The sequence below is a fragment of the Ascaphus truei genome, chromosome 8 (assembly GCF_040206685.1).
Source record: "Ascaphus truei isolate aAscTru1 chromosome 8, aAscTru1.hap1, whole genome shotgun sequence".
NCBI lineage: Eukaryota > Metazoa > Chordata > Amphibia > Anura > Ascaphidae > Ascaphus > Ascaphus truei.
Genome location: NC_134490.1, coordinates 80,678,745 through 80,700,980, shown reverse-complemented (window position 1 = coordinate 80,700,980; position 22,236 = coordinate 80,678,745). Strand labels below are relative to the sequence as shown.

At 45.3% G+C, this 22,236-nt stretch overlaps 1 protein-coding gene across 1 annotated transcript in view; it reads left to right on the top strand.

Annotated features, from left to right (window-relative positions):
• Positions 1–8,902: 8,902 nt before the first annotated feature.
• Positions 8,903–22,236, top strand: part of LOC142502043 (ovostatin-like) — a 149,390-nt gene continuing 136,056 nt past the window's right edge. The window contains exons 1-5 of the mRNA XM_075612834.1: positions 8,903–9,061; positions 15,435–15,618; positions 17,809–17,965; positions 20,074–20,126; positions 20,585–20,605. Of these exons, the coding sequence (XP_075468949.1) occupies positions 8,994–9,061; positions 15,435–15,618; positions 17,809–17,965; positions 20,074–20,126; positions 20,585–20,605 (483 nt within the window). The 5' untranslated portion in view covers positions 8,903–8,993. The remainder of the gene's footprint in view (positions 9,062–15,434; positions 15,619–17,808; positions 17,966–20,073; positions 20,127–20,584; positions 20,606–22,236) is intronic.

Genomic DNA, 22,236 nt, shown 5'->3' with positions numbered 1-22,236 from the left:
TCAATTCAATTATACAATTTCTTATATTCCCGGCACCAAAAATATTAAGGCTGACGCTCTCTCTCAGCAGTTCTCCACAGAGAACGACTTTAACGAATCCTCTGAGACAATTCTTCCCGCCAAATGTATAATTTCTGCAAATAATTTTGATGTGTTGGATGAAATTAATAAAGCCCAGGTTCACATCCCCAGGAGACTTAGGGTGCCAGAGGGATGCTTGTACACAGCTCTACGTTTTCGCCACAAGATACTACTTTGGGGCCATTCTTCAAGATCGGCCGGTCATCCAGGCTTCAAGAGGACAGCAGATCTTATCAAACAGACTTTTTGGTGGCCTAAGATGAACAAGGACATTTTCAACTTCACCAGTGCTGTGCCCAGAGCAAACCTTCTGGTCTCCTCATGCCCCTCCCCATTCCGGAACAACCTTGGAAACATATCTCTATGGACTTTATTGTGGAACTACCCAATTCTAAAGGGATAAATACCATCCTTGTTGTAGTAGATAGGTTTTCCAAGCATTCACACTTTATACCCCTCAAGGGTCTTCCTAATTCAGCTACTCTGGCCGACATTTTTTCTAAAGAAATTTTCAGATTACACGATGTACCTATTTCAATTGTTTCTGACAGAGGTTCTCAATTCATCTCTAAGTTTTGGCGTGCGTTTTCTCAGAGACTTGGGATTTCTCTTCTATTTTCCTCGGGTTATCACCCTCAGACCAACGGTCAAATGGAAAGAATGAATCAGACCCTGGAGCAGTATCTCAGATGTTTCGTCTCCGAGTCTCAAGACAACTGGGTGGATCTATTACCTTGGGCCGAGTTTGCTATTAACTCCTTAAAGAATAAGTCTACGCAAGAGTCGCCTTTCTTCATTAATTTTGGTTTCCACCCAAGCAGTCTTCCCCTCTCCTCCCTCCCCTCTGGTGTTCCTGCAGCAGATTCTCATGTCTCCAGTCTTCAAAACTCTTGGAGAAAGATTCTAAAAACCTTACAAACTGCTGTTCAAAAACAAAAGACGAAGGCAGATCGGCGACGTCAAGCGGGCCCAACGTTTAAACCCGGAGTTTGATTATCCTCTAAAAATATAAAGCTCAAGACCCCTTCTCAGAAACTGGCTCTGAGATTCTTGGGTCCTTTTAAAGTCCTCGAGAGGATCAATCCGGTCACATACCGTTTGGCACTTCCCTCCACCATGAGGATCCCCTCGGAGTTCCATGTGTCATTACTCAAACCGGTTATCCAAAACGCTCATTTTCCTGATCGTCCTCAAAGACCCAACCCTGTCACCATTCAAGGACAACAAGAATATGAAGTCCACTCCATACTTGATTCCCGTTGGTCCAGAGGCAGATTACAATTCCTGGTCCATTGGAAGGGTTGTGGACCGGAGGAACGCTTCTGGATACCATCACACCACATTCACGCCCCAACGCTACTTAGGCAGTTTTGCCGGAAGTTCCCTCATAAGCCATGGCAGGATCGTCCGGAGTCCAATCTTCAAGGGGGGGATACTGTGACGGATCGGGGGACTCGCGCTTCCCAGCGTGTCCCTGTCACCTCTGTTTCCACTGCCTCTAGCCCTCCCTCTTCCCTGTGTCCTCACTCTCTCCCTTACTTTCCTCGCGGCCGTTCCTCTGCGGCGCGGTTGGCATACTCTGATGCGTGTTCAGGCCACGTGCGCGTCCTGCGCAGTGTGCACTTGCATTCGCTATCACTTGCTCCCCTCCATGGCACCCGCGGCCCCCGGCATGTCTCTATTCCCCCAGCCTCCACATTACCTTGCTCCTCCGTTTCTTCGTCCCTCTCGCCCCCTTTGCCGGGCACCCCCGCGGCGTTTCGTCCCTCACGCTCTGTGACACGTGCGGTGCACGCGCATAGTACCCTTGTAGAGGGCGTGCGCACATGCTCCAGTTATCTGCCGTCCAGCTCCGCACTCGTGGCTTACAAGCCATATCTCTTAATTATTCCCCTGTCTCCTCCCCTGCTCTCTCTGACCTATCCCTGCAAACTCTCACTTAGCCCTCTGCTCCTCCTCTCTCCCCTATTGGTTCTCCTTCCTTTATAACCCCACTCTGTTCTCTTGCTCATTGCTCTGCATAGCTTTCCTGTGACTCCTGTGTGTGCAGTGTCTATGCCTACAGTAGCTCCCTTGTTTATTACAGCGCTGGTTCCTGCCCCTGCTTCTGTTTGGATTCCCCTGGCTTGAACTTGTATTGCTTTGGATTTGACTACTCTGCTTTCTCCTGCCCTTGAACCTTGGCTTACGGACTTCACTACGCTGCTTTCTCCATCCCCTGAACATTGGCTTACGGACACCACTATGCTGCTCTCTCCAATCCTTGAACTCTGGCACACGGACATTACTATCCGATCTCTGGCACCCCGGACTTTGCAAGTATAAGTTAACCCTTTTCTTACCAGGCCCGGCAACGCATTACCACACTCCGGGCACACCCTCACTGCTGTGGGTGCGTGTTATACCCTTACCCACCTCAGTACTGGTGACTGGCCAGGTCTGCGGGCATACAGACGTTACACTCTGTGGCTGAGTCAGATATTCCCCCAGTTCAATGGCTGGGGGTGAGCACGCTCATCCAACCATGGGAGATATTCACAACTCTACTGCTCTCTTACTCCTCCAGAGCAGGACTAACTAAATTTTCCACTACCTCCTAGGAGGAACCAGAAGGGGCGGGCTTATGTTCTATACCTATACCAGATAGGCTTACACAGGCCATGAGTCACCACTTCACTTCTGTCACTCATAAGGGAGAGGGGCATGAGGGAGGTCAAAAATCCACAGATTAACCTGTCATAGCCTGCAGCTAGCAGGGTTTACATAACAGGGAAGGGAAAGACAGGCAGAATAGACATATGAACTATTTAAGTTATAATCCCCGAAGAACAGGGCACTACTGGCCAATAATGCCCTGGCTGGAAGTGTTGAAGGCTAGAGGCGAAGCCGAGGGTCTTTAACCCAGCCAGGGCATTATTGGCCAGTAATGCCCTGTTCTGAGGGGATTATTACTATTATAGGTTAAATGTAGGCTTTTTTAATTTATTTTTAATTTTTCATAAAAAAGATAGACACTTTTGTAGTCATATTGATTTTTATCAGCATGATCATCTACATTCGTTTACTGCACGTGTTTATTAAAAGGAAATTGTACATACACACAGCCCCCCTCTATCTATACACAAACACACACTTCAGCCACCCTATATACGCACAAAACCACATACTCTGCAACCCCCCTCTATATACACAAACTCTGCAGCCCCCCACCCCCCCTCTACACCCACAAAATACTCTGCAGCCCCCCTCCAGCCTCTACAGTCACAAAACACATACAGAAGATACACACACAGAGCAGCCCACCTCTACATCCACTAACACACTACAGCCCCCGGTAAATGCACATAACTGCAGACACACACACGCACACACACCAAAACACACTCTGCAGCCCTCGCCCACCCTCTACACGCACTGAAGACACACTGCAGCTCCCTCTAAACTCACAAAACACATACAGCAGACACACACAAACCAAAAACTAGACTGATCCCCCCTCTACATCCACAAAACACACCAGCAGCCCCCTCTACACACACTACAGCCCCCCTGTAAACCCACACACTGCAGACATACAAAACACTCTGCACCCCTCCTCCACCCACAAAACACACACTGCAGAGACACAAACCAACAAAACAGACTCTGCCACCTCTACATTCACAAAACACACTCCAGCAGCCCCAGTGGGTGGTGGGGTGTGGTGTCACCATGTTCCACACACTATTGGACTTGATGTTCCAGGAGCAACTTTTACAGCAGTGTCGCTCGTACGTGAGGGCATGGGGTTTTTGACCATAAACCTAAAACTCATGTGGAAGCTGCTAAAATGGCTGATGAAGTCTCTCAGAAAGAGGTTCATGCTCGCAGCACAGAGCTTGAACACCCTCATCAAGAGGGCCACGGTCTAAACACAGAGCTGTGTACATTGAAGGAAGCCTATGAGAATGCTCTGAGTGATTTAGAGACTGTAAAGAGAGAGAATGTAAATCTGAAAGAAGAAAAGTCAGATTTGTCTGACCAGGCTAGTGAAGGAAAGGAGAAGTTTCACCAGCAGAAAAAGTGACGGAACAATTGTCCCAGGAAATTTTAGAAGTACAGGCAGCACTACAGAATGCAGAAAGAATGCTGGAAAAAGAATGCCTCTCCCTGGAGCAGCATACAAAAGCACAGCATATACTGCAGAGCCAGCTGCAAGAGCTGCGTGCGCATCTACAGGAGGCAAAGAAGAAGCAGTGGGTCCTGCAGGAAGAAAGCATCCTGGCTGCTAACAAAGTAAGAGCTCTGCAGGAGCATCTGAGTACCCAGTGTGTCCCCACAGAGCAGTATGAAAAGCTGAAGGCCACGTTGAGTGTCACAAGTGCATCGCTGGAGGTGGAGTTTAGATGCCAGGTGACTCTGTATGAGCGGGGAAGGTCCAGAAACTGGAGCAAGAGCTGGAGAAGCAGAGAGGCTGCTCCATACCCAAAAGTCAGAACACCCAGGAGAAAGAGATGTGGCAGACAGAAGCAGCAGCGATCCTAGTGACAAAAACTCCAGAGCTCCAAAATATGAAGGAGGCTCTGATGCAAACCCAAAAGCAAGCAGCAGGAAGAGGTGAAGGCCCTGAGAGAAGACTTGCAGGATCAAATTGAAGAGCTGCAGACGCAGATTGCTGAATGCAAGATACAGCTTGCCGAGAGGGGAGGAGGTGTCCGTCAGGCGGCCTGCTGACATTGTGCTATGAATCCGAGAGGACCCGGCTGCAGCTGGAGCTGGCCAAGGTTCGGGAGGAGCGCTGGCCGCTGCAGGTCAAGAATAGATAACAGGAAATAGAGTTAAACCTTGCTCTGAATCAGCTGACAGATGTGGAATTACGACTCAACTTCAAAGAAGCTGAACTAGCCGCTGCACTGAGTGGAAAAAGAAATACAGAAGGACAGCTTCAAGACCTGAGGAAGGACTTGGAGTCTGAGCGTACTGGCCGCAAGATGGCAGAGAAACAAAAGTGTGACCTGGGCGAGGAGCTTTAGGCTCTGAAGACTGAGTGGGACACAATGTTGGACTCTACTGCTGCCCAGCAGGAGGTTCCTCAGATGAAGTTGGAGAAAAAGGTTACAATCCTAAAATTGGTCACACTTGGGTCACAGAAGCAGTACATAGAAAAGATGGTGGTAGAGTTAAGACAAAGGAAGCTATGCGGAACAGTAATGCACAAGTGTCTCCACTACAGGAAAAGGTATTGACCCAAAACAAATGTCTGTATCCTACAGAAACGAATGCCTGTGAAGACAAGGGTACAGTGAGAGCTGGGGACACCGCTCAACTGCAAAACGAGATTACAAAGTTAGAACCGCCTGAGCAAGTGATGTGCTCCGATAAGCGTGACTGCAGTGCCCATGGGACCCAAAGTGGATTCCTTCCCATTAGGGCAACCTCTATGACGAGACAGTAGCAAGTGGGATGGAAGCGTGTCCGTGATCGTAAACTGAGAAAGACCTCACAGATTGTCCAATGATACTCCTGTCGGAATAAGTTAAGGGATCAAGAAAGAAAGGCCCAATCCTACCAGTCTACCGACTGTAATAGAGAGGCACCATGGGGTGCACTTGGGGTTAATGAGAATCCCGCCCAAGCTGAAATACTGAAGCTAAACGGTGTGGACCAAAGACAGAACTTGTGGTGAATGACCGGTCTCTAGTCTCAAACGCTGAAGGTATGCTGATGGAGGAACATCCAAAAGCCATCACCGCTAACGCGGAGTTACTGTGTTCACAAGAGAGAGCCAAACGAGTACAAGGCAAAGAGGTAGCGAAGTACCAGTCTGCAGGCCCAGAAAACATGGTAATTGCCCAGAAGGGATAAGTTTTCATATATATATATATATATATATATATATATATATATATAACAAACAAAGAATAGACTGCGCTCCTCAGGTGTAAAATCAGACTAATTACCAAATGATTGTATTAAATGGATATAGCAAAGGTGAATGGCAAAAGTGAATGCAACAGTATTATGGATGATTGACTCACACTAATAAAAATACATGCAATATGTTATAATAAAATGCTGAGTGCCAATGTTTAAAAAGCTGCTGTAAACACAAATATATGCCAGTGAACAATACAAATATAATAAAATGGCATGTGTTGGTAGTTATGACTACTGCACTAATGAATCCCTCCTGAATGATACTAAATGAATGATGAATGGAAAAATACAGAAAAAATGACACTAAGTGTGTCAAAGATAAAAATAAAAATAAAAATGAAAAATGTGAAAAATGTAAAAATATATCAACCAAACCAAGGGTCCATGCTAGGATCTGGCTGCTCTCATCAAGGACCAACGAACTCCCAGAAATCTGTGAACAACAAGAAAAGAAAGCGCCCGATCCTAGTGCAGCATGAAAAAATACAATTTAATAAAAATGAATATGAATAAAACCAACAAATGCGAACTCACAAACACAGGATAAATAAATGCATATAATGAGTATACTCATTCGCCAACCGCCCACGTTGTGCCTTGGATGGCGCGCCCTCTCTCTGTCTGGGTTTTCTCAGCTCTGCTGAACCGACATCCAGCAGGGGATACAGGAAAAAGCTCTCCACAATGTGACCTGGAAGTCCTCCACAATGTTAGTGTATCCGGATATGAGGTCTGCAGTCCGTGACCCCACGATGCAGGGGCTGATCAGAGAAGTCTCTCTGCACTCCCAAAGGCAGTCCGTAATGAGGTGGGCAGTAAAGGAGCTCTCCTGATGAAATCACTTTATGTGAAGAAACGCGTAGAGAAGAGCGTTTTTTAGCTGCTGTCACACCGGGATATACATTTTGACTCTATCCTCACTGCCCACCTCATTACGGACTGCCTTTGGGAGTGCAGAGAGACTTCTCTGATCAGCCCCTGCATCGTGGGGTCACGGACTGCAGACCTCATATCCGGATACACTAACATTGTGGAGGACTTCCAGGTCACATTGTGGAGAGCTTTTTCCTGTATCCCCTGCTGGATGTCGGTTCAGCAGAGCTGAGAAAACCCAGACAGAGAGAGGGCGCGCCATCCAAGGCACAACGTGGGCGGTTGGCGAATGAGTATACTCATTATATGCATTTATTTATCCTGTGTTTGTGAGTTCGCATTTGTTGGTTTTATTCATATTCATTTTTATTAAATTGTATTTTTTCATGCTGCACTAGGATCGGGCGCTTTCTTTTCTTGTTGTTCATATATATATATATATATATATATATATATATATATATATATATATACAGTGGTTGACAAATCACCAAAAAATCTACTCGCCACACAAAAAAATCTACTCGCCACCTAGTACCAAACGTGTGCTGCTTGGGCCAATATTTACTCGCCCGGGGGTTAAATCCACTCGCCCGGGGCGAGCAAATGTATAGGTTTGTCGAACACTGTATATATATATATATATATATATATATATATATATATATATATATATATTTGTGTGGCCCTGTCTCCTTGGACTACTGCTTTCTTGGCCTCATAACAATGTAAGCCCCCTTTAATAAGTGGGCAGTGTTAGCAGTAGACTAGATGGAGTATGTTATATTGTTCGTTGTGCATGTTCAATAAAGTTCAGGGTTAGCCTGCGGTTGTAAGGCGGGGTCTATGATAGTGAACCGGCCGGCTTACAAGCCACTCCCCAGGGAAGGAGGGGGGTTGTTCTTCTCTATAGAGTAGAGTAAGGTGTTGCGCTAAGGTTGTTCTGAGATAGACTTCAGAGTGAGCAGACACAGAAGAGAGTTTTCCTGCTAGAGGAGTGTGCTGAGGCCTAGCCCACTAGGGGGTAGGGTACTAAGGAGATAATGGCTAATGCCTCAAGATGGGGTATCATGTAAATCCTGTGATTCCGTGTATGTATTATGCTGTGCAATAAACCTCAGTCATACCAACACCTGGCGTAGTATTTGAAACATGGCTAGAGATCAAAGAAGAAGTGTCCATTAGGTTCATCCTGAAGCCTCAGGATCCTCTTGGACCGTGAGCCTGTCCTGATGTCGTCCCCGTGCCATCGCGGAGATCTCCTGCCTCATGTTTACCAACCAGGTATGAAACAGCAGCCACAGAATACACCAGTAGTAAGACCATTTCCCAGAGGGTGGGGGAAAGAGGAATATATATATTATATATATATATATCTATCCGAGCCCTATGGGGGAGAGGGGGCTATATATAGCACTTGGGACTCTAATTAAATATAGGTGTCTCTCATGGAAAGAAAAAAATCCACTTTGGCATCAATTACTTTTCTATGACAGGAAATTATTGTTAATAATTACATTATATCTAACCCAGAGTACCACTACTTTTTTCTAGTTTAATACAAATAATTGTATTATTTTAGAAATACTCTTTCCCTTTCTATTTTTCTCGAATACGGTCCTGTTTTGCTCCAATGTTTAATAAATTAAGATATACTGTATGTTTAATCCAGTATAGTACCACTGCTTTTTGTTAGGACACTTTGGGCGCTCTTAATACTAACCCTGCTCTGTAGCATGCCTGCTATTCCAGTACTAACTCCTTCATAGTGTCTCAACATTGTACCACAGCATCCTCTGCTATTCCTTAACAAGATCACATCTCTGTCCCTACACCACATCTTTGTTTAACAGCAACTGCTGCTATTGCTGTGCACACTGCCACTTTCTCCCTGATCAAACATCTCTCATCCCAATGAGGTCAATGACAGCGTCCCTCTTTCTCTGCCTGACCAGATCATTGACATGATGTATTATGTTCCAGGCTAGATTCTGATTGGATGACTTTATCAACATGAGGATAATTCAGGTTCCCGCCCCTTTCACAGGTGCATAAAGTCAGGGAGTAGGAGCAGGTACAGTAGGAGGAGGAACAAAGTGTCTATTGTCTCATACGCTGCCAGAATGTGCCTGAGGAGACTTCTCCTGAGTGTTTCCCTTCTGTGTCTCATCGCTGGAGGGAGATCAGACCCGTAAGTGATAAATCCATGTACAGCAACTCATTCCTCTACTGTACCATTTATATACAAAGCTCTGTCACTGCATATAAGTCCTGCCTGCAGCATCAATACTGCCATGTATAGAGACTGGTCTGTCACTGCACGAATCCTCTCTCATCTTTGTTTTCCCGTCTCCATACAGTAAGTGAGATCAATTGTATGTCTGGTGTGGGAACGCACATTAGGGACTCGTGCGATGACCCAATGATCCGTCACAGCCCCCTGCTAGGACACACTGATCAGAGCCCTTCTAGTGGAGATAAAACTCCTCTCCTGGGGTGTTATATCTGGGGCAAACATTATATCGAGCGAGGAATGTCTGGTCTGGTTTTTATATCAGGGTCAGTCATTATGTAGAGTGAGGAATGCACTGTCTGCGTGTGATATGAGGGGCAGTTATTATATAGAGTGAAGAATGCACTGTGTGGGTGTATATCGGGGGCAGTTATTATATAGAGTGAAGAATGCACGGTGTGGGTATATATCGGGGGCAGTTACTATAAAGAGTGAAGAATGCACTGTGTGGGTGTATATCGGGGGCAGTTATTACATAGAGCGAAGAATGCACTGTGTGGGTGTATATCGGAGGCAGTTATTATATAGAGCGAAGAATGCAGTATGTGGGTGTATATCGGGGGCAGTTATTATATAGAGTGAAGAATGCACTGTGTGGGTGTATATCGGGGCAGTTATTATATAGAGTGAAGAATGCATTTGGTGGGTGTATATCGGGGGCAGTTATTATATAGAGTGAAGAATGCACTGTGTGGATGTATATCCGGGGCAGTTATTATAGAGTGAAGAATGCACTGTGTGGGTGTATATCGGGGGCAGTTATTATATAGAGTGAAGAATGCACTGTGTGGGTGTATATCGGGGGCAGTTATTATATAGAGCGAAGAATGCACAGTGTGGGTGTATATCGGTGGCAGTTATTATATAGAGTGAAGAATGCACTGTGTGGGTGTATATCGGGGGCAGTTATTATTAGAGTGAAGAATGCACTGTGTGAGTGTATATCGGGGGCAGTTATTATATAGAGTGAAGAATGCAGAGTGTGGGTGTATATCGGGGGCAGTTATTATATAGAGTGAAGAATGCACTGTGTGTGTGTATATCGGGGGCAGTTATTATATAGAGTGAAGAATGCACTGTGTGGGTGTATATCGGGTGCAGTTATTATATAAAGTGAAGAATGCACTGTGGGTGTATATCAAGGGCAGTTATTATATAGAGTGAAGAATGCACGGGGTGGGTGTATATCGGGGGCAGTTATTACATAGAGTGAAGAATGCACTGTGTGGGTGTATATCAAGGGCAGTTATTATATAGAGTGAAGAATGCACTGTGTGGGTGTATATCGGGGGCAGTTATTATATAGAGTGAAGAATGCACTGTGTGGGTGTATATCGGGGCAGTTATTATATAGAGTGAAGAATGCACTGTGTGGGTGTATATCAGGGCAGTTATTATATAGAGTGAAGAATGCACTGTGTGGGTGTATATCGGGGGCAGTTATTATATAGAGTGAAGAATGCACTGCGTGGGTGTATATCGGGGGCAGTTATTCTATAGAGTGAAGAATGCACTGTGTGGGTGTATAACGGGGGGCAGTTATTATATAGAGTGAAGAATGCACTGTATAGGTGTATGTTATTATATAGAGTGAAGAATGCACTGTGTGGGTGTATATCGGGGGCAGTTATTATATATAGTGAAGAATGCACTGTGTGGGTGTATATCGGGGGCAGTTATTATATAGAGTGAAGAATGCATGTGTGGGTGTATATCAAGGGCAGTTATTATATAGAGTGAAGAATGCATGTGTGGGTGTATATCAAGGGCAGTTATTATATAGAGTGAAGAATGCATGTGTGGGTGTATATCAAGGGCAGTTATTATATAGAGTGAAGAATGCACTGTGTGGGTGTATATCGGGGCAGTTATTATATAGAGTGAAGAATGCACTGTGTGGGTGTATATCGGGGCAGTTATTATATAGAGTGAAGAATGCACTATGTGGGTGTATATCGGGTGCAGTTATTATATAGAATGAAGAATGCACTGTGTGGGTGTATATCGGGGGCATGGAATGGGAATAATTCCCAACGGGGTGCTACAAAAACTCTTCTGTGGATGGTGTAAATGTGTAATGTATTTATTCAATCAAATTGTCAGGTAAAGACGGAAAATAATCATAATCAAAAGGTTAATGTCCCGTGGCACTATATACTGTGGTATATGTAAGTTGATAATGTTCACACCCGGAATATGCACAGGGGATGGAGGAGGGGGGCTGGCAATCTTCCCTGGTAGCAATTGTAAGCGTACCTAGTAATTATGTACTGGAATCCCTTACCCTCCTATGTGATCCTCCTGCTCCGTGTGACTAACAAAAATTCCCAGATACACACTGGCCACTTAGAACAAAGAACCATAAATGATATGAGTCAAATACACACTGGATCACCATGCATCCGTCCTGTTTGGCGTGCGTCGCTCCCAAAGTAGAAAACAGCAAACGAAGGAGGCAGGAACAAGCACTGCTAATAATCCGGGCTGGAGGCGGATTAAAAATGAGCTAATTTATTCAGGCATCAAGCCTCGGGACATAAAACAAAACCGGTAGGTTCCTCAGAGGTTGGATGTGTAGCTATTCGGAAAGCTTTGATGACATGCCAAACTCGCGCAAGAAGTGCTTCTTCCCGATCGGTCGCGCTCCCACACAGACGAATCGTGCGGGAGCTCATTTTGTGAACCGTGTGCATCCTATATAATAAAAACACATTTACACGCTGCTTCATTATCCTGGTGGCTAACCGCTCAGGTAATGAAGGGGTAAAATACCATGTAACAGGGTCTTATCCCTGTTAAGAATCTTGCCTCTAATCTAGCAGTGTGCTGGTTAATTGCACACCTGCAATCAACTCCACCTGGCTGATTAGAGCTCCCTCAGAGCTCTGTGAAATAGTGTCATGTGAGACACAGGAGGAGGATTTTCCTGAGCTGACATTTGGAACTGACACAGGAAAGCAGAGAAGCCTGCACACAGACTGTCTTGAGCACAAAGGGGTGCTGAGATCAAGACACCCAGAGACTTATATTCCTGGACACAGGGGACCCAGGAACCGACCAGAGACTGACATGAAGGGCCACCTGCTTTAAGGTATCTCTTGAGACTTTGGGGAATAGGGTGGTAAAGGGAGTATCCCTCCAGCCCTGGAGAAAGGGACTGGGGAAATAAGTTAGCCCTTAAACAGGGACAGGCGTTTGTTGTTTTCATATGTTTTGCTGTGTTAAAAGGGACAGGCGCAATAAAGCCTTATTTTAATTTCACCTTAAAAACGGTCTCCATTGCATACCTCTGCACACATCTCTTACATACCAGTACCCAGTTTATTGGTGATAGAGGAGGTTGGTGAAGGTGGTTGTTGGGCCGTGGTGAGTGTTTATGCCTACCGGGAAGGTTGCGGGCGGAGTCAACCCCTTCATTACCTTAGCGGTTAACGCCTCCCGCTACCCACCTAGGAGGCATAAACATCCACCACGGGCAGCTCCAACCTTCACCCACCCCCTCTACCCCAAATAAACATTAATATACACCCATTGATTACTACACTGGCAATCTATGCCCGCAATGTGAGCAAAGATAACCCCAATGGCAATGGATGGGAACCCTACTATCCGCCCCCACTACCCCCAACCACCACACACTCCCTACACACACATACTGTTCAGTAAGGAACAAAATCCCTATTATCCAGATAATAGCACATTTGCCCATTAAAAATGAAACATTATGCAGTTAAAAACAAAATGCAGGTAGATAACGGCACCCCATACTGAGGACTGTAACTCGGGAAGCCGGCGGTATCCAGGGCTGAAATTAACGTGGTTCAGATCCGGAGACCCCCTGCATCAATACGGTGTTTTTAAATTAAATAAAACCAGTGTGATCGCCTGTAAGAGCTGTGCAGGGAGAGGCAGCTCTCTCTGTGCAGGGAGATCGCCTGTAAGAGCTGTGCAGGGAGAGGCAGCTCTCTCTCTGTGCAGGGAGATCGCCTGTAAGAGCTGTGCAGGGAGATGCAGCTCTCTCTGTGCAGCTCTCTCCGTGCAGTTCTTACAGAGTGTGGGCAGATCACAGCAGCAGAACTTAGAACGGCTGAGATAGATACACTGCTATCCCGAGCGGCTCAGCATTATCCTACCTCACGGTTTCTGACTTGCGATAACTCTTTCTGAATACCGTGATAACACAAATGTCAGACCGTGAGGTAGGGTCCTGCCAAACCGCTCGATTTGGCAGTGATAACATTGAAGATACTAGAATAGGCACCTTTGTGTTACAATTAAAGTACACACTTTACCTTCCCATACTTTTGGTCAGATTGTGGATCTTGCTCAATGTTTGCAGTCCCTGCAGTTGGGGATCTTACATGAGCTGTACAAACATCAGCCTGAAACAAATGTCAAAAGAGAACAATAGAAATAATACTTAATTACTTAATTACACACATGCAATGTTATTTATCTACCAGTCTCATACTGTATATGACATTTGTTGATTGAAAGAATGCAACAGAGCAGAAAACACCTGTTGGCTTCTACTATTTGCAATTATTATTTAGCAATGTAAGACCTTTGGGATTATTTGTATTATTTGTGGTAAATAGTGGGATTAACAGGGTCACTGGATGTTCAGGAGAAGCTTAATATAATACACCAGCATTAGTTATTACACAAGCATTGAGTATTGTGCTTACCCTATCTGTACAAAGTCGTTATATCAGAGGAAAAGTCACTATACATCAGCGATGCGTAAACTGGGGGGCGCGCTACTAGGCGGGAGGAGAATTACTAGGGGGGGGCGTGGGCGGTTACAGAGGCCCCCGCGCTCTTCCCCACTGCATTTAAATTAAATACCGGGGGAGGCATGAGGCCTCTGTAACTCACCTGCTGCCAGCCGGGTCTTCGGCGATGCTTTGCCATGGCAACCCGGGATCCAATAACGTCACATGACCCACAACTTCATTTGGCGCCGAGTCATTGGAGACGGGGCGCGCGAACGCTGCGGCTCCCCTGACTCCCACGGACACCCGCGGAGACAACCCACCGGCGTCTTGTTTTAATGCTGTGCAGAAAAAAAATGCTTTTATGCATGTGTCATCTGTTTTGCGCCAGGCTTTAGCTGGTAAAAAGAAATGGTGAGCTTTTATAGTACAATACATTTATCACTGCTTTGTGAATAGCAGTTACTAGCAAAAAACGGCCCATTAGCCATTTTTTGGTCTATCGTAAGACTTTATTTTCACTGTTTAAAGGTGATAAAAAGCCATTATAGCACGATACTTCACTGTTATGACTGCTTTGTGACTAGCAGAGCAGGCAGTATCGCAATATAAGGGCATTTATCGCATTTAAAAACCACTTGTCACTGCTTTGTGAATGAGCCCCTAAGTCCTGCCTTCTCCACAAAGTCACTAGGATACACCCTTTTCTCACTCATGACGCAACTACAATCCTAATTCCCTCACTCATCTTGTCCCGCCTTAACTACTGAAACCTTCTTCTAGCTGGAATTCCACTTGTCCACCTCTCCCAACTCCAATCCACCCAAAATGCTGCTGCCAGACTCCTACCTCACTCACCGGTCCACTTCTGCTGCTCCACTATGAAAATCCCTACACTGGCTTCCCATATCCTCTAGATTCAAATGTAAAACCCTAGTTCTGACCAACTTACATCGCAGCCCTGATCCCCAAATATGTCCCTAAATGCCACCTACATTCTGCCCATGATATCCCATTTCCTCCTGCCTTATTATCTCTTCTCACTCCCGCCTACAAGACTTCTCCCTGTGTTGCACCCTCTCTCTGGAATTCCCTACCATGCACAGCATTAAGAAATAGAAAAACTCCCTGAAATCCCACCTTTTCAAGGAAGTCTATATGGCATACCCCTATCTGCTGCATGGCTGGACTAAACTCCACGCTAACTCCCCCTAATATCCTAACCCCCAAAGCTTAATGGGATAAGCTGTGCATCGGACCTTATTCCACCTTGAGGCATACTCTCTACCACAACCTTTTTTGTTCCAACATTGCACATTACTTCCTCTAGACTGTAAGCTCTCATTAGCAGGGCCCTCCAGTACCTTCTGTATCTGTTTCCAATTATTTGTTCTTATTTGGTATGTCATTCTGTTTATGTAATATACGTAACTCTGTTACATAACATGTACCCCCATTATACCACGCTGTAAATATGTTGGTGCTTTAGAAAATGATGATGATGGTGTAGAAAGGATGGACTCCCACTTATAGCTGTCCTGTCTCTCTGTCTGCAGACAATATGCCTTGTCTGTCCCTTCTATGCTAAAGAGCGGAGAGATTACTACAGCATGTGTGAACCTGGTGGATCATGGTGAACCACTGAACCTCAACGTTCTGCTTGAATACAAAGGAGAAAATACAACCATCTTCAATGAGCAAGTCCCAGCTACCAACACCTTCAAATGCAGTGATTTCCAAGTGAGTGTTTTGTGCCAATGGGAGGGAGTGATATGACAAGAAGGCATTAGGGTGGTTGGGCGGTTACTAAGTTGGAACATTCTGTGGTGAATTAACTTATGTTGCCAAATAGACCAGCTGATATTGTAAAACCACAGACATACTGTACAACAGTTATACCAGAACTGTCATCTTGTGCCACGTGTCATTCCTATATAGCCCATGTGGACACTATTGGAATACAGATGTCTAAACCTTGCATTGGTGGTAATTCCGTGTGCACACATGTAAAGGAGGCTAGTGACACATTGTATTACAATGTTATTATGTTCTTATTTATTCCTGTTTTAAGTGTAGCCAGGTCCCCTCTGGCTCCCCAGACATTCGGTTCTCTCGCTCTCACCTGCGAAAGCGTGAGGGCAGTTGCAGGGGTGATCGCGTCACCGGGGGCTCCCGGCGACATCAGCTACAGGGCGCCGCCATCTTGTGTGCGTTTGCGCATACGCGGAAGTTCGCGCGCGTGCAGTATAGCCTCAGATGCGATATGGCAGCCATTACAGGGAGTGAGAAGAGGCGCTCCATAGTCAGGGACATCCCCCAGTTCGCACATGCGCAGTTAGCAGCAGCAGCAGCAGCGGCCATTACACAGCGCGCACGAGGCCCCAATGTTAAAGAGAGCCACCAAGGACTACAGTTCCCAGCAGCCTCTGGGGACTGCACTTTCACCCTGGTCACAGGCAGCCAGACAGCCAATAAGGCTGACAGATTCTCATGCTGCAAAGTTGCAACAATGTTGTGTGAAGACAGGGATTGTCAGTTAGGAGCTGGGACACAGAGAGGGGAGGGTGTGTTTGTGCAGGGAGGAAAGTAGCCTCCTGCACTAGGCCAGAAGTCTCCCCTTAGGCCCCAGCTAGGCCTTACTCACCTCAGCTTGTGGTTACTACAGGGACTCCCCTTAGACTAGGGACAGGGTCCTGTAGAACCTAGACAAGTGAGGGTCCAGCCAGGAACCGTGACTATCCTGGCAATTGCTGTGAAGGTATAACATCCTCTGCGTTAGCAGAGATAAGAGACATTATAAAGGTGGATCACTCCATGCAAGAGCCACCCACCATTTAGGCGGAGGCATCTTGGACCATCTCCTGGAGCAAGGGATTCCAAGCAAAGGTCATCTGCGCACCCGGTAGCAAGAGCACCGGGCAGGTATTATCCAAGTCACCAAGTGCACCACCTATACACTTCATCTTAGTGGGCAGCGCTGTTCCACACGTGGGTGGGGTTGTGGGACTCTTGGGACTTTGGGTACAAGGACTTTGGGAATACTGTGTAAGGAGGTTATAGCCCAGGTAGGGGCAAGGTTATAGCTGCCAGCTAGTGGCAGAGGGTGACATATATATCGTTGTGCATACTGATGTTGCACTGTGAAAGTATGATACTCTGTGTTGTGTTGCTATACAATATGATGTGATGTTATTGTGTTATTTACTCGTTCAGTAAACCTTGTAGCCATAACCCTGGTGTATGTGGTTTCTGGGTGGGTTCCTATGCTAGGCCCATTCTACATTCCTATAGAATCCTACATAGGTGGAGGCGCTGACCGACGAGAACATTCCAGAGATTCACCCCAGGCTCTCACTAGCGGAGGCTCAGGCCTCCTGTGAGCCTGACAGGTATAACGCACCATACCAGGTAACATTAGCTTCCCCGCACACACACACTATATGCGATTGGGTGGGGGGGAATACCCGTTACATAAGGAAAAGATAAATGTAATGAAAATCGCACAGAAAGTGGAGACAGTACTGGAGAAGGAGGGGGAAAGGTGTAGATGTTTCTGGTTAATTTCCAATATCCTCATTTGCTACATTGTGTGTGATAGAAGGACCAATATCTGATATCCGTTATTGGGAAGATGGATAAAAGACGTCGTTAACCCTATAATGTAGCAAATGGACTTTAATACTCCGCCAGAAGCAATAATGCTCTTGATGATGAAGCCAATTTATGGCATTATGGTGAAAAGGCAAACTAGGGTAAATAACATGTACTCTGAAAGAGAGACAGGGGGAGAAGCCGAAATCTAGTCCCAGTGAAAAAGAAAGTGGAAAGTTGGAGCCACAAATACTGATAAAGAGAAGATATTAGGGGAAATATAGATTGGTAAAGAAAAAACCATGTTTACGTCATGAGCCTATCTTTGTATCCTCCAAGGTCCCAACCGTGCCAGTGGCTGTACCAGTCTTCATTACCTTTGAGGCTACTGGTCAGAGAATCCAACACCTGGAGCGCAGAAGTGTGGTGATTGATGTCATGAAGGACGTTTACTTGATTCAGCTGGACAAACCAGTCTACAAGAAGGGGCAGAAAGGTGAGAGGGCTCTGGTTTTGCTATAAAAATGTTGGGTGTGTGCTGTCTTTTCAGTTGCACTATTTCCAATGCAAAAAGGGAAAATTCCACAAGTTATCATATGTTTTTCTTTTTGTGCCACTGGATATTGAATTATAAATCAAAGGTGTAACATTTACATGGGATGTAAGATACTTATGATTAAACAATCTTATCAGTGGTGTCCCTTTCTGGCAAGTTAGGATAAAAGCCTGATTGTAGTATAACTTGTACAAAAGAGGAGTGTTAATAGGGTCTCAGCAGAAATCCTGGGACATTTCTGTGACGGTGAAGGGATTAACCAGGCTCACTAATAAAGGTTCAGCCCACTTGGTTACCCCTGATCCGTGTGTTGAGGTCCTGGAGTGTCAGATCTTGACCCAGATGTCCTAAATGCATTGCTGTGACACTGTGCAAATTATGTGGCATTAAAGATTTTTGTGTGTTTCGCCTTTCCTGGGATGCTGGGACCGGGAGATTTCTAGGCTGTAAGTTTCAGGGTGGGTTTGCCGGAGAAAGTCACAATGTGTCTATCTATTGGGGTTCCAGAGTTATGGGATACCTCAGGTGTTGGATCTGGGAATCGAGTGAGATTCTTGGATGCAGCCAAGCACATTGCTCTGGGCAAACTCTGACTCTGAAAACGTTCTTACGACTCACCGCCAGGATTCCTGCTGCAGCATCTTCCAGACAAGGTAAATGGGCATGACGGGGTTAATGTATACCTGCAATCATACACTAGGTCCCTAGTATAAAGAGGGGCCCCTAGTATAAGGACGGTGCATAGATACATGCTCAGGTATCCTGAACCTAGTATGTGGGGTTCAGGGGGTGCTCCAGCTATGTGATAAAGCTGAGAGTGGTTTCTTGTGTGAAAAAGGTTTTAAAGTTAATTTCTAAAGTGTGCCAAGAATGAGGCTAGTGAGAGTAGGCAACATATACTCTCACTCCATCCCTGACACTAGAACAGGGACTTAGATATTTTATCACACAGAAGACAGGACACAGTATATTTTATTAAAGAGTTATTTTTAATAGGTATATGTACTGATAACCTGTAAATGAACTGTGAGATTTCCAAGTCATGGATTCCGAGTGACCAGATGGCTACCAAACTTGGTGCCTATGGGTCTGTGCGGAGTCTTGACTTGAAAGCCTCAGGGATGCCAAGGTGTTAGAACAGGAGGGGTATTGCAATTCTGCTTGAGTACCCGCATCCTGGGCTAACACAAGGCTATCCGGCCACCATTTGCCAGAGCCCAGACTCTGTGGAGCCTGGACAGTGGGTGGGCTCAGTATGTAAAGAGGCAGAGGTGCCAGGTTGGCACATGCCCCTTTGCAGAATGAGAAAAGGTACCCACCCGGCTTTACAATACCGGCAAATCCTCTGATAGGCTGGCAGGAGAATTCCTCTGATAGGCTGTAGAGGTTTGTGAATGGGACCCTGAAACCCATAAGAAACCTTGCAGCCAATGGGTGGTGCAGATTCCAAATGCAATACCATCAGCGGCAAATTCAAAGATGTTCTGTGCTGAATAGACGCGAGCCGGCTTCGAAGATTTTGACTCAAGAAGTCCCACTTCTGAAGAACGTAGCGGTCGCGTCTGACATTACATGCCGAAATCAGTTCCAGAACTTTCGTGAGTACCTCCTGGTCATTGGAAAGGGCTCCTACAGAGGTCATTTTTGCGAGTTTTGTTTAAAGGACAAGTTTATTCGTTAGCCCCGTTCCCAGTAAGTGTGTTAACTGTGCAAATTGTGTTACATTGTGTGTGTGTCTTTTCCTGAAATAAATTATAATTTATTTTACCTCCTTGCTTTGCCCAATCAATGATCCCGGTATAAAAATGTGTTGGTAAACCTGGTCTGCCGTGACAATTTCCCCTCAGTTGTCTGAACAGTTTAGTTCTACATCTGTTGGAAGAGAGAAAGAGAGAACTTTGCTTGTTCCTATGATTCGTGAGATCTTTTAATGGACCAACAGGATAGTTATTCATAAATGAAATCCTGCAAGAACTTTCCAAACCTCACAGGTCTCGTCACATGTACAGTCTGCAGGGCTCATTAACACAATGTGTTCCTCTCTGCAGTGCGAATACGTTTGATCTCCCTAAATTCCAAGCTGCAGCCAGTGCCCACGAAGGTGAGTTCTTTACAGGGATTTTCTTGAGTGGGTTACAGGGAGATAGAGCCGGCACCTCCAGAGCCACCCAACTCGGGGACAGATATGGGAACCGGAACCTTGCAGCTCTTGCAATGGAAATCTCAAGGGAAGGACTTGGATACAGAACTTGAAGGCTCTAGTTGTGGGTGCTCAGCCCTCTACTGCTAGATTTCTGGTCTGGGATGGGGGCCTGGGATGGGTGCAGAGAAAGAAAGAACTCAAGATATTTGGTGATATGGGAAATAGACACAGATGCAGATGTTGGCTGGGAGTTACTGTACAATTAAGAGATAGAATGAAGGGACACAGAGCCCAGCACCTCTAGGGCTTTACAGGAACTGTCTAGGAATCTTGGGAAATTATATGATTATACTGTTCAGGAACAAATTTAAGAATATGGTATAACAAATATTAATATTTATTTTTTTCCTTTTCAGTACTCAGTGATTTATATATCGGTAAGAACATTTATTTACATTAACTAATTACTTGCATCTATATCCTTAATGTAAGCCTGCTTTGAGAGATGTAGACTTATTGAGTCATATGGAGGAAAAGTGAAGGAAAGATTCCCTAATAGGTGCATCCAAAAACTATAAGTGCTGATACATTGTTGTACATATTAACACTGCTATATGTAAATATAGTAAAAGGATGCAATCATAATGAATGTCACATAGGGGGTAACCGATCCGTGGCAAATGACAAATCGCCCAGATATATGTGAGGTAAAGACCCTCTGTGCTACCCAACGCCTGATGGTCAGGGCAGGGAGGGGAGAGGAACAAGCTACACCAAGAGGAAGCCCTGCAACAGAAGCACCCCCAACAGGCTCTCCAACTCACTCAACAAGTCCCCACCACAACATGTAACCACAGAACGGTCCTCACACTCTCTCAGATATAATAAAACTTTGGAATGAAATTCCTGCTCCAGCGGAGACAAGTAAGTACTCATGGTACGACTTCTCTAATGAGAAATTGTTCCTCGAAGCGTGTTTCAGCCTGGGAATCACTTGAAAGTAGAGAGATAGATGGAGGAGGAGAGGCAATGATAGAGCTAGAGGCAGTATTGTAAAATTGAAAGTTTAATGGATGCACATGGAACAGACAAACAGGAATGAAACAAGAATCCTCTGACCCGTTTCTCACCATGCTACGCAGTATCAAAGAGTAATGGAATAGGCATCAAGCATCTTATTTATAACCGTCTGTCAGGTGGAGGGCGGCCCCTTAAAAAATTCCCACCTGAAAACCAGATGAAAGTGGAAGAGGGAATATGGGAAGGGGAAAAACCAGGGCCGCTGCTCAACCAGGTAAAAGCCCAACATCGCAGAAGTATATGAAGCAAATAATAACTGTGTGTGTGTGTGTGTGTGTGTGTGTGTGTGTGTGTGTGTGTGTGTGTGTGTGTGTGTATATACATACATACATACATACATACATACATACATACATACATACATACATACAGATGCAGCCACCTGTATCCGATCACTTGCCTGGGTAAAAACGAAGGCATCTCACAGTAAATGCCTCAACATTTCTGTGAGATTCCTAATGGCCTTTCGGATTAACACAGCGGGGGTCCTGGCAGTCCCATTCAGTTTGCAGGGACCCCCCACTGTGTTAATCCGATGGGCCATTAAGACTCTCACAGAAATGTTGAGGCATTTTCAGTTGGATTGCCCCAGATTTTCCAAGGCAAGTGATCTACTGTAATACTGATGGCTGCATCTCCTACTGTACTGTACATATACACACGACAACACAAAACTAATAATCAAACACAGGGAAACTATGCGTGCAATTGTGCAATCATGAATGGCAGACACTTCCCCGTGTACACTGTTAAGATGTAAAAGAGTATAAACTGCCACAAAATAAAACAAAGAAAGCCTATAACTTGAACCGAAATGGGACATTGAAAAAGGAAGCAGCATGAATCTAAATCTAAAATGTTTGTTAAAATGTATTGGTGAATAAACAATGTATCCACTAATATATTGTGAGACTGTCAACGACCCCATGTAGTATTAGAAAAGCAGAAGCAATGATATTGAGCTTCTAATTACTCACAATTGACCATA